The 12,915-nt window shown below is 31.9% G+C and overlaps 1 protein-coding gene across 3 annotated transcripts in view; it reads right to left on the bottom strand.

Annotated features, from left to right (window-relative positions):
• Positions 1–12,915, bottom strand: part of LOC130635625 (elongator complex protein 1-like) — a 30,970-nt gene that overhangs the window by 12,943 nt on the left and 5,112 nt on the right. The window contains exons 2-12 of one of the 3 annotated variants that reach the window (XM_057445015.1): positions 8,821–8,977; positions 5,119–5,353; positions 4,796–4,876; positions 3,457–3,545; positions 3,257–3,353; positions 2,979–3,069; positions 2,754–2,877; positions 2,337–2,415; positions 1,676–1,798; positions 665–754; positions 20–374 (exon numbers count right to left, since the gene is read on the bottom strand). In XM_057445015.1, the coding sequence (XP_057300998.1) occupies positions 20–374; positions 665–754; positions 1,676–1,798; positions 2,337–2,415; positions 2,754–2,877; positions 2,979–3,069; positions 3,257–3,353; positions 3,457–3,545; positions 4,796–4,876; positions 5,119–5,353; positions 8,821–8,964 (1,508 nt within the window). In that variant the 5' untranslated portion in view covers positions 8,965–8,977. Of the gene's footprint in view, positions 1–19; positions 375–664; positions 755–1,675; positions 1,799–2,336; positions 2,416–2,753; positions 2,878–2,978; positions 3,070–3,256; positions 3,354–3,456; positions 3,546–4,795; positions 4,877–5,118; positions 5,354–8,820; positions 8,978–12,915 lie in introns of those variants that run through there. The other 2 variants (XM_057445022.1, XM_057445030.1) reach the window with 2 other exon arrangements.

The following is a 12,915-nucleotide window of genomic DNA, read 5'->3' as shown; positions in this document are numbered from 1 at the left end:
TACCATTATTACATCTCACCTAATATTTAAACAAACTTTGCTGTTTTCCTCAGAAAGACTCAAAAAGAGAACATAATTCCCCTCTGTGTCATCCACAAGTGCGGCGATAAGATTTTCTTTTAGCCAGACTATACACCTTAAACAGCATGACATTAACTCGTCACGAGATTGCAGTTTGATCGGCTTGTCGTAAGCATTCTCTTCGGTGTATTTCATAAGATAAAAGCTGCTATCAGAGACTTGTGTGATAATGTCGTGTCTGGTTGTGTCAACACCAAATGCAACAAGGTTTATTGAACAGTCTAGATTGATAGTATGTGCAGCCATGGGTGGTGGAAGGATCATTTTCTTAAACGGTGTAAGCAATAATTTCACTACAAAAAAAAAATTTTTTTAATGAACTGTGTGTTTGGTTATTTTAATATTTTGTTACCTGTACTTAATAACTATACAAGATTGAATTTAATTTATGAAAAAAATTAAGCTGGTCAACGAAACAATGCAGTAAAAAAAATCAGCAACAGAGGATACAAAATCTATAATTTTTTAATATAAATACTTTTCGTTTAAACGATTTCTTGAATGACAAGATTTTATGTCCAAAAATTCGTCCTGCGTAACCATAATAAAAACATTAAAAAAAAGAATGATAAATAAAACCTACTTCCATCAATAACAGCCACCATGGACAAGTGGTCTTCTCCCATGCTTTGAATGATGTCATATTTATAAATATGTTGCATGTAAATACCATCTGAAAAAGGGAAAAAACAACTCTTTACCGCGTAGTGAGAATCTCATCAACGCAAAACATACTCTGATTTCAGAAGGTTGCTTAAATGAGTAGATTTTCCCAAAATGACAGGTTCATCCAACATACATATTACATGCATTAGATGGTAACTCTATTTCATGTATTTTTAGCACAAAATAGTGATCCAGCTACCGTATTGAATAAATTATAGTTAACTCTCTCTCTCCCTCTATTTCTTTTTATTTTGAATCCCATTGGGAAAGACTAAAATTTGAATTAGAGAGAGATTCGAATTATTGAAAGATGGGTTTTTTAATTTTGGTCACACTGCAGATTAAAAATAAATGAAGCAACGCGTTTCTTTTTTTTAATTAAATCTTCCTATTTTAAGTTCAAAAAAACTTTATACTTAAGCTTTAGCTTGCTTTATGAGAAGTCTCTTGACTAACTTAACTCTTTAAAACTCTTCGTAAAACAAGTTTCACAGCAACTTGTTTTACGCAAACATTAAAGGAAGGGTTCTGAATTCAAAACATGACGGTATCATAATGACCAGTTTATGGTTCATGGTAAAACTACATATAAAATTCAAATTAGAGAGAATTTTTACAAGGGACTTGAAATTTTTGGATCAGGTGGAGTAAAGCGCACAGCTACTATGGTAGAAACTATTTGTTGGCTTGTGGAAAAAATTGCTGAGAGTTCTCCCATTGTACATATTTTCCACATCAGTACTTCCTGCATCGTTTGCCTGTTAACATGATGGATGGCTGAAAAAAAGCTGCAGTGGAACCATTTTGAGCACATGGAAAATATTATTATCAGAAAAATAAAATTGAAATTACATGTTAGCAAAAAGCTTGAAAAACACAAGTTGGTAGACAGATTGATATAAGACCAAAATGTAAGTATTTATAATACCTGATTTTAATATATGAAGTTTGTAGCTATCTTCTGGGTCCCAAGTGACACAAGGTTGTGAGTCACCTGTATTTATTTCTTGTTTTAAATACCAATGATAATTATTAACTGTCCAAAGTTGAACTGAAAGAAATTGACAAACATTTAAATCTTCAAAAAAGGAATGTCCACCATAAAAATTTTAGTCCATGAGTGAGGTATCAGATATCAAACTTCAGCACATGACTAATAACATCTGATAGGGCTTAAATAATTATTTGTTTGCCCTAACCTAAGTTACAAAATAGAATTATGGTCAGTTGGCAAAAATGTTTTTGGTCATCTTAAAAACAAACAAATCATTCCTAACATAAAAGAAAAAAATACACGAGGATAAGCACTAAACCTGTGACTGACAGGGCTATCATTGCTTAAGCTAAGGGTTGGACATTGGTGAGTTTTATTGAAAAATCTTTGTCCCCAGTTTTCCAATTTTACCAAGCGAAATATTTAGGGTAGTCAATATTTTGTTAGGGTTACTGCAAACAAAAATTATTACAAAGCGGCATAGAAAGAAGAATTAGACAAAATGAAAAGCACTTAGTAGTAAAAAACAGAAACATGGAAAAATGACTAAAAATATAAAACACATTTGAAACATATTCTTAATAAACAGACTTACCAGAGAACATTCCAGACACTGTGTCTCTCAATATCAATGTAAATACATCAGAATCCATATTCCAACTCATTTCAACAATCTAAAAAGCAAACAAAAAATTAAAGCACTGTATAATTGAACATGTTTTATATAACTAGAGTTCACATTTTTATTTCAAAGATTTGTTAAAACGATACATGCCTTCAAAGAAAATTCCACATTGGTTAAAACACAAAGTACAAAAATTAATTTGTACAATACGTATGACAGCATATTTAGTACCAAGCTAGCTGCAAAGAAATGGTTATGGCACACATTTATTACAATAAAACGTTCTTAAATTCCTCAGGCTTTAGAATTCCTGTTAGTTCTGATAACTTTAGCCTTTGCAACCGACTAAAATAGATATTTTACAAAAAAATAAATTTGTAAACTTACAACTTTTTGGTCTTTGTTATACGGTAATGTAAATTCACCATGTTGTAATCCGTTCTTTTCTAAGAAAATAATATCGTGTTTATTCGGCTTCTGTTGAGACGTTGCAATTAAGTTACCAGAAGGTCTGAAAATGAAACAAGCAAGCACAAAAGTTGTAAATCTAAGAGAAACGCTGATTAAATTTCTTTGCAAAGTTATGTTTATGCCACAAAAATCTCATTGTACCTCCAAGAAATAAAATTTTCCAGTCCTTCCAAAACTTCATTTGTAGCTTGGAGGGTACCATCACGATCATATATCCTAACATACCTTCGGTCTAAGAAACAAAAATATATTCAAACTGTGGTTTAACTAGACCACACACCTCTGCAATATGGTCAGCACAGAGATATCAGGGACTAATAAACAAGTCAACAAAAAGAAGAATTGATTCCTACGTTGCAAAAAGAAAGAAAACTTTGATGTTAACTAAAAGTTATTTTAACCTTATTGGCCATAAGTACCTTCATTTCTATTGACAGATGATATACAGAAATACTGCCCATCCCCACGCCAAGATACTTCTGTTCTTTTGTCGTCTAAAGACAATATTTGAGATACCTGAAAAAAAAAAGAGTTTATTTTTAACAGTAACAAAAATTTAATAAACAGAACACACTAGCATCTTTTGTGCACATAACATATAAGACAATTGCTTTTGAACCTTGTTTTCTTTTTGTTGAGCTGCCTCTTTTCCTTCTGATCCATGGAATTGAGTTTCCTTTTTACCCCAACCAACATTAACAGGCATTGCTAAGAAAACAATCTTTGCATTTTCAAAATTCAAAGTATTCTTAAATGGATACATAACAGATTATAATGTTGTACTGGGAAATGCAAATCCTGAGATTGAAAGTGAGGTCTGTTACCTTGATCATGTTGTACTTTGCAGAACAACATGAAAACCAGTATCTGTTTTATTACTGAACTGCATTTCATGTTTTTTGATGTAATTTTTTATTATGTAAACATTTTGAAGTCACCAGGGAAGAAAAAACAGCATGTTCGATTTTGATACTTTTCAAATTCAATTTTAAACTTTTTTAACTTCACAAAACAAAAATCCACTCAGGCAGGAGTACATTGGAAAAGAGAATCATAACTTAAATTTTGATGTTGCCCGTCAATACATAATGATTTATTTTCAACTGTTTTAAGTAATAAGTACATTGTAATGGCTTCGTAAATTTGAATTAAGCTATTGACGTTAAATTAAAGTCTTTGAGGTGCCGTAGATTAGTGGTTATAGCTCTTGTACTCTGTGCAGGAGACCGGGATTCGATTCCTCTTGGCGGCGATTCAACATGGGCGAGTGAATGTTACCATAGCCCCGGGTTAACCCAAGCCATGTAAGGGGAAATTAAGAAGATGGCACACTGCGTACAGTGTGCCATCTTCCCGTTGGATGTTGCCAGTTGTCTAGTAGAACGCGGGCCATAATTGGGTCTGCTTAGCTCAAAATGAGCATTAAATACTCTAGGGCTCTCCATCTGGCCATGGCCCCTCCTGGAAATAATAGACAGGGTATATTCCTCAATATTTGTGAGGCTAGCCATGTAAAATATGCACATCTATCTATCTATCTTGACGTTGTGTTGTTTAATTTGTCGATTCGCATATAAGACATATTTTTCAGCGACTTAAAAGAAAAATGGACATAACATAAGCATCGTATATCGAAACATTCACAAAACAAATTTAAATCATTGTTTATGTGAATTGAAAGAAAAAGACAGTTTTAAGTATATATTTTTGGTCCTATAGAAATTTTTTTAAATAAAATGTTTTTAAATGACTATTTTATTAATTTTAATTAGTCAGGCTCCATACAAAGCCCTGTTAAAAAAAGCCATAAACCAATCAAATCATCACATTTTATAATAATAAATAGCTGATTCTATAGAATTACCATACCATGCTTTACTGTGGAAAATACTATGGTGTCAGTGTTTGTACAGAGAATACTTCTTAAACATTAATAAGCCACAAGCAGAAACACATACCTTCCCCAAACTCTTGAGAGTGTTGGTTATGCTCACATATTGCATCAAAATCTTTTGTCATCAAAACAAACGTGTCATTTCCTAAAGATCAAATTAGTTAGGGTGAAATCATCTGGAGTTAGATATGGTGTCCATAATAAAACCTCATCTAATGATTTATAACTTTTTAATTTCCTAGGGCAAGTTACAGTTTTTATTATAAATGTTTCTATGGAGTTTCTCTAAAGAGATTTGCTTTTAGCTCTGTGAAAGCAAATTAATTTGATCTAAATCCTTTAAAAAATTATATCTGATGCAAATTTACAAAAAGGAAAAACAACTACCTGTTGTGAGTACAAGTAATTCGTGATCTGGACTCCATTGTGCGCATGTGAAACCTGCATCAACACTTCCAACACATTCAATATTGTTCATTTCTGGTTGCCATAGCAGTAAGTCACCTTTAGTTGTCGAAATACAAACACTTTCTTGGTCAAAAAGATAATGCAAACTTTTGATTTTTTCTTTCCCATTTGCTTCTAAATAATCATGCTCTACCAAGGATATGAAGTTTTCTAGCTGAAAGAAATAAAAAGCATATTAATTAATTAATGAAAAGCCCTTGCAGGCTAAAAGATTTCGGATTCTTTTTCGTGTGGAATTTTGTTTCCTATATATACCTAGGCTAGAACAAACTAATGTGTTACTGTTAGCAGACAATGCGAGAGTCATATGTTAAATAGCCCAAAGCGGTAAAAAAATGCACGTAAATCAGACTTCAGAATCAGATCATTGTGGAAACATTTCTTCTGGTTGCAGCGACCATGTGAAAGAGTGGGATCCAATCCTATTAACACGCCATTTGCCAGTTGCCAACCAAACAAATTGCTTGGATCTTTTAAGGTTTTAATTTTTGACTTATTGCGACCTAGTTTTGAAATTATTTCAATGTTATTAGTATATCTTTAAACTTTTCTAGTGTATAACTACACGTACACCTTTTTTTGTTGGTCACCCCCTTCTCTATGAAATATGTTTTCTCAACAATACATTACCGTGACGCAACTTACTGTAGATCTTTAAAAAATTTTAATTATATTAGAATTAAGGTCTCCCTGAGTGTACAAAATGTAATCTGTGAAAATTAATACTTAACAATACTATGCTATACTTAACATTCGTAAGAAAGAAAGGAAGAGGTTTTAGCATATCAACTTATTAAATATTATTGTTTGTGGTGTAAGGATATTTCTGAAATGTTTTATTATACCTGCAACATGACTAAAAATGTTATGAAATTTAAGATATCTAAGATTTGACCAAAAATTGGATCCCACTAATTTTAAAAACAATAAAAAATAAATAGAAGTTGGAGAAAGTAACAAAAAGGTTATGACTACGTTCATCAGTTTAGAATTAACAAAATAGACTAAATCCAAAATGTGATTCCATGGCATTAATATTTAGACTAGTCAGGGACCGCCATCGAAACACCAGGTTAAGCCACAAGCAACTGTGTTACCTGGGGTTCAACACCAGGAAGAGCAATTATTAAAAACCGTAAACTGTACCACACATTTAAGTGGGGCACTTTAGTGTAGTATGTTGTAAATTGACAAGGCGCAGAACATTATGGTGTTTCCAGTGTAATATATTTTTCAAAAAATAGGCGCACAACATTATGGTGTTTTCGGTGTGATATATTTTTCAAAAAATAACTTTCCACAACTTTAGCTGAAATAAAAACACAGTTTGCAATGCCTTGCTACCATGTCATAGCAAAAACAGTTGACCAGCCTTTTTTTATTTTTTGAAGAATGTTCCCGCTGAAATCTCAAACATAAATATTACTCTTGTCTAAGTGCTTAGTACAGACAAACAATGTTGCTCATCCATATAGGTACAATAACCTTTTTCAAAAAAAACTTTATCGCAACTTCAGAAACACAGGAAACAGCCTGTCGTTAATATTGGACTGAGCGTTTAGAACAGGTAAACTGTTTAGGCGTAATACTACTATATGTAAAAAACTTATCACATCTTCAATTTAAACAAAACAACAGGAAACAATCTGTTGCTAACAATGGGCTGAGTGTTTAGTACAGGCAAACGGTGTTGCGCAAGTGTATAGGCGTAATACCCTTTTCCAAAAAAACTTTATTGCAACTTCAGTTTAAATAAAAACACAGGAAACAGCCTGAGACGTTACCCGTGCAACAAAACAAATTCTCCACCAATTTTATTTTGCGGAGTAAGTTTTCATGACAGTAGTAAAAGGTGTTGCTACCTACTAACTGCATTTGTCATAAGAAATATTGATTGAGAATTTTGTTACAGCTAGCCGAACTGCATTTGGCTACTTCTGCTTTCCAGTCAGAGGTAGCTAAAGAGCAACAACCCCAGCATAAAAATAAATAGTAATGTACCAAGCTTTAAAATAATAAGAATAAATAAAGCTAGGTTTCAGCAGGATGCTGTCTTGAAATCTACGTTTGTATAGCTAAAATCTTAAAATTGGTTTGTTTTAGATTTATGCATGGCTAGCAAACATGATGATATTTTCATTTTAACATGTGAAAACATAGACCCAATGAAGAGAATATCGTTGATAGAACTAAACTGAAATTTAGGCAGTTAAATAACTATACTAACCCAACCAAATATTTCTCTTCACTTCAAAACACTTCGCTTTGCAGATTGGTGAACAAGCTGGAGTAAAATCAATATGACGAACTCGGTCCCTCAAAAGAAACGACTCGTACTTTAACCCCTAGGGCTTGGTTTATTTAAACAAAATCCGCCTGTTAAAAACATATCTAGCATAGCAAATTAAATAATACTAAAACACCAGTCTATAACAATATTAAATTCGAAATACAGTCTTCATTCCTTCTCAATTTTGTGAATACTTGCGATATGTACGGAAGAGCTAGGACGCAGGGCCAGGTCAGACTTTAAAAGTTGTGACGTTACGGCAATCGGTTAAAAAATCAGTGAAGAAGAAGAAGAAGAAGAAAAAGACCGTCCGTTTTAATAAGATCTCGGATGTAATCCGAAATTTTAATAAAATATGTTGCTGTCTACTCAACATTTAAAATTAGTTTTTGGAGTTTTTTGATCTCTGGTTACGTTCTTACCAAAGCATGAACAATCATGTTTGCTCAGGCCGTGTGGGTGATAGAAGTATGAGGGATTGATTCGTGCAATTGTAGTTGCGGTACAATTTATTGTGTACAGGGCGTAATCCAGAAATCTAAAAAAGCAGCTGCATATCCCAAATAGGAATTGTATCAAGGTGGTTCAAAGTAATAATATAATGATTTATATCAAATGGGTTATAAGTCAAATCTTTTGGAGTAGATATAGTTAGTTAGTTTCCTCTAACAAAGTTGGAAATTCAGGATAAGCTCTTATTGAAAATTTTATGGCTACTGGAAACGCTGGATTACACCCTGGTGTAGTACAAAACTTAGTTGGTAGTTTTCAGTGTAATCCCGAACATTGAGACGTCGATAATTCAAACATTTTTCTTTAAACAATTTTTCTAGATTTGTTAACAATTTTTTAACAAAGTTTTATTACATATCTTTTCGTAATTAAACCATCAATAATTTAAAAGTTTTCTACACCTAGCTCTCTCTATTTCAAGCAGGGGGTGTTGGGCCAATCAATTGTCATGAACACTTGATTTGACAAATAATGAAACATCCATAGTATATCAGACCTGATTATTATAAGTGAGAAAAAATTAAAGCCTAAAAAACAACTTCTGATCTTTGACTTCTTTTCAAAGTAAAAAAGAAATATTACTGTATTTTGATAATTCGTACCTATCGGAACTATAAGTCAAAATTAAAAATGTTAAGAGCATAGATATTAACTAGAAACTATCAAGATGTTAAAAAAACTTTTGCGAACGGTCCAAGTTCCTATAATTTAAAAAAACTTATAGGTCTAATAGGTGTTCGAGATTGTCCACTATGTAAATAAAGTATTCGAAACAAAGGAGTACACCAACAACACTCTAGTGTCTTTAAAAGACTTACTTGTTTATCAACGGTATGGTAGCCAGTAACTGTTGTGCTTGTAGCAATATATATGACATCATTCATATTGTCACATGCTAACATATTTGCATCCTTAATAGCAGTATCTGCAATAAGATTTTCTAGCAATACTAGGTTTTTCATGTTTATTTATAATCTAAAATTCACAAAAATATGATATTAACATCATGGTTATTCTTAAAACTACTAACAGACCTAAAAAATATCACCTAGAAAGATTAAATAAAATATATTTTAAATCTTCACATATCTGCGCCCATGTGAGTACTGGATTTTAATTTTCTATTTTGTAAAGTCTAGTCTTTCCAATCCAATGTTTTTTGCATACCAAAAACTTAAAGTCTCTACTTTGTTATTTATCCAATCAAGGCAGAAGCTTGCAAAGCTACGATAGCATTAACTTAATTAAAATTAGGAATAAATGAAAATACAGTGGGTTTTTTAAAAAAAACAATTGATGAGATGGACTTCTAATATTGTTGTGAACTATTATACAATACATTATTTTTAGAAAAAGCTTTCCTATATCAATTTCTTTATAATGCATACTAAATTCTTTAAAAATTATGTGTTCAAAAAAAGTTGAGTCTAAATCACACAAATAAATAACACAACTACTAATTGTAATAAAAATGTATCAAAAATGAGCTTACCCATCTCATCTTTTTGAAAAAAAACAAATTAATATAAAAAATGTATATAAACGAAAACTTTTTCAAAACATGAGTAGCAAATTAATAAAAAGAAAAATGGAATATAGATGTGTATTTATATAAAAAATGCTTTTTTATATATGATTAAATTTAACATAGATGCATGAAAAAGACCCTGCACAAAACACCCCTGGATCTTACTTTTATTGGCATAACAAAAGTAAAATAGTTTCATACAATACTAAAATTTCTTCTTCTTTTATTATTATTATTTTGTAGCCATTAACATACATAACGATACTACAAAAGGCTTACGATTGGCTAAAAAATTTATTCAGTCAACTGCAAAACATAAAATGTAAGAAAAAAAGATGCAAAGTCAAAGTCCAAATTGGTAGGCTAATTAACATTTCTAGACGTTTTATAAGAAACAATTATTAAAGGACAGGTTTTGTGAAAAAAAATTTTTTTTTTGTAACTAATATATGTTATAACTAAGAGGTGCACATCAAAAAATACTAAGGAAAACAATGATTAATAGACCAAATTTAGAACAAGATAAATACCATATTTATATATCATATCATATATATAAAATACCGTGTTTCAAATTTAAACAGTTTTTTAATGATAAACGTTTAAATTTTAGTACACAAATATACTGCTTTGACACTGTAACAAATTGGATTATTACAGATTAAATATATTTCCTGTTTGGTGAATTAAATTAAACATGTCCCAATATGAAATTAAAAAAATCAAAATAAGGTTTCCCAAACACCCACAAGATTTGTGTTGAAAGCGTAATTGTTTGAGATCTGCACTCTATTCTACTTTGTTTTGATTCTCCTGTGGATTTAATTTTAAATGTGCTTAAAAAGATTTATCTTAATTCTGCAGTTATCAGTGTATAAGTAGTGTTTTCTTAAGGTGGCCAAATAGTTGCTGAGTCTTTTATAAATGCTAGGCCTTTATATAACCTTTTTCTTTATTCAAATCATGGATAAATCGGTGAAAGCCTACTCTGATGTTTTGATATTGATTTTACCATATTTCTTTATTATTTGCTGGAATAATATTAACTAAAAAACATTGGAGAGAGCTTGTTTATATGTATATGTTGGAAAAATCAATGTTTTGATTTCGAGTTCAGAACATAAAAAAGCCGCCAAAAGTAAGCCAAAACTTGCTCGCAGTATACTTAGTTGTCTGTCTTCATGTTCCTTGTAAATTGAATGGTTGAAAAGTAATCTATAGGGATCTATAGGGATAATTCATTTTAGGTCAAAAAACTAATTGTTTATCATCGACACAGTTCGTAACCCTTGGCTATAGAATCAATTTTGTAAATATTTCCAATTTTTTTTGTGCTTGTTTTTATGAATTGTTTGATTGGCAAATAATCTATTTGAATGACTTTTTTATAGCTTCTGTCAGTCATGTCTCCTCATAAAATACGGAAGAAAAAAGCTATAACGGGAAAATGATGAAATAAAGCTGACATAAAAGATGATTAGCAGAGATATCAGCATGCAGCCAAATACGCCAAATACGCCCAACTGCTAAAAAATAGGGTATGTTTAAGGGGGTTCTACAACAAAGATTAAAAAAAAAGCTGAGGAAAAAGTACTTTTACTACAGGACGGAAGAGTGCATTGAACCCCACAGAGGAAAGCAATTTCGCAAGCAATCTTAGATTCATTCCTTATAATGGAAAAAAATTGTTAAGATCCATGCTACATAACATGAAAAATAATCACCCTGGAAAGAGTAAATTTATGAAAAGGAACAAGCTAACCAAAAAGAAAGCCAACATGACTTTGCTGCATGCAAATCTGTCATCAGCAACCCATTTATTACTTAAGACTTTTACGATACCATTGAAGGATTGTTCAATGAAAAGCAGCTCACCCTGGCACATGTTGAAAATGTGATAAATCAAGACAGATCCCTGGAGAGCAAAGTCATTAGACCTAAGAGTAAAGGACCAACCTCTACCTTAAAAAGGGAATTTTTGTAAGGAAAATAAAATTAAAATAAAATTGAAACTGTGGGTTTTGCTAGTGATAAAAGCAAAGCTATCATTTTGGAGCACAAATTGGAGCGATACACTTGGATTACCTGAAGTACAAATATGTCTGTACAAAACAATTTGTTGACTACACTGTACTAATTTAATACACATTTTCACTACCTATGATTCTAAAAATAGTATAACGGTTTCTATTTCTACTTCCAATGCTAGCCAAGTTTTTATTTACTTTTATTTACTCCCCCTGCTAATTTTACTTTCCCTGTATCCTTTTGTTCCCACAGCCTTCTAATTTCCTTCATTTTTCTTAGAATCCACATCAAAAGCAGATAAATTCTGTTGCAATTTGCTTAATAAATGAGTGGGACCTTACCCGATATAGTGACCAATGTAAAGGTCCTGGTCCTGAAGCAATTTATAATTTCATAAAAAATCTTGACGAATGTGATGTGACTTTCTAAAGAGAAATTTAGAAGTTTTTGTTGTTACTGGCTTAAGTCATTTAGTTGTGTTATGCTCTGAGTCAAGATGGTGCATACTGTCTTCCTTGTGTTTTATTTGGAGACAGATTTCCAATCGAAGCATATAAAATACAGAAACTGTTACGTGAACCATTGACATATTGGCCTAATGTATGTGCTGCTTTCAAGCGCCATAAAAATATTACCATTGGTAAACATATAGGTACCATAATTCACTAATCAATAAACCTCAACTAACTGATATCTTAATTGACAACTGTTGTGTCAGAGAACCGAAAAAACTGATTCCTATTACAGATGCAGTGTGGACAGCAAGGTATTGCACTAACACCACATCATGATGATAAAAAGGGTTATTTGTATCTTCAAAAGTAATCCTTATTATTATTTACTTTATGGCTGATTTGCAAAACTTATGGTCCCCACCCATTTTGGATCTATCCATAGACAGATACGCAGCCTTTAAAATATGGAAATCACGGTGGGAGGACTTTACAGTCGTGACAGGATTAAGAAAAAACCCAGCGGAATTTCAATGTCCCATGCTTAGATACGCTTTCACTGAAGAAACTAGAAAAAATTATGACTCTTTAACCTTAACTGAAGAGGAAAAGAATAATTGTGGAGCTATTCTAACAGCCATGGAAACTTTCGCAAGGGGAGATGTTATATCCGACATGCTCCGGCTTGTACGGTATCATATCTCCCGCTCTGCTTATGGTCATCGGCTGAGATCATAACACAACACATCTTTTAAGCCTACTAAACATGCTTAACAAACTCATTTTCATTTGTTTCAGCTCAACGAACCTTTCAAGAAGACTAAGAAGGCCTTTCAAACATTGTACACACAGACCAGAATGTTTGGAAGAAAAAGAAAAGTCCTTACCTTAACATCTTGCTTCAG

Source organism: Hydractinia symbiolongicarpus, chromosome 1 (assembly GCF_029227915.1).
Source record: "Hydractinia symbiolongicarpus strain clone_291-10 chromosome 1, HSymV2.1, whole genome shotgun sequence".
Taxonomy (NCBI): Eukaryota; Metazoa; Cnidaria; class Hydrozoa; order Anthoathecata; family Hydractiniidae; genus Hydractinia; species Hydractinia symbiolongicarpus.
Note: the sequence above shows the minus strand (reverse complement) of the source record. Positions and strands in the feature narration are given on the sequence as shown.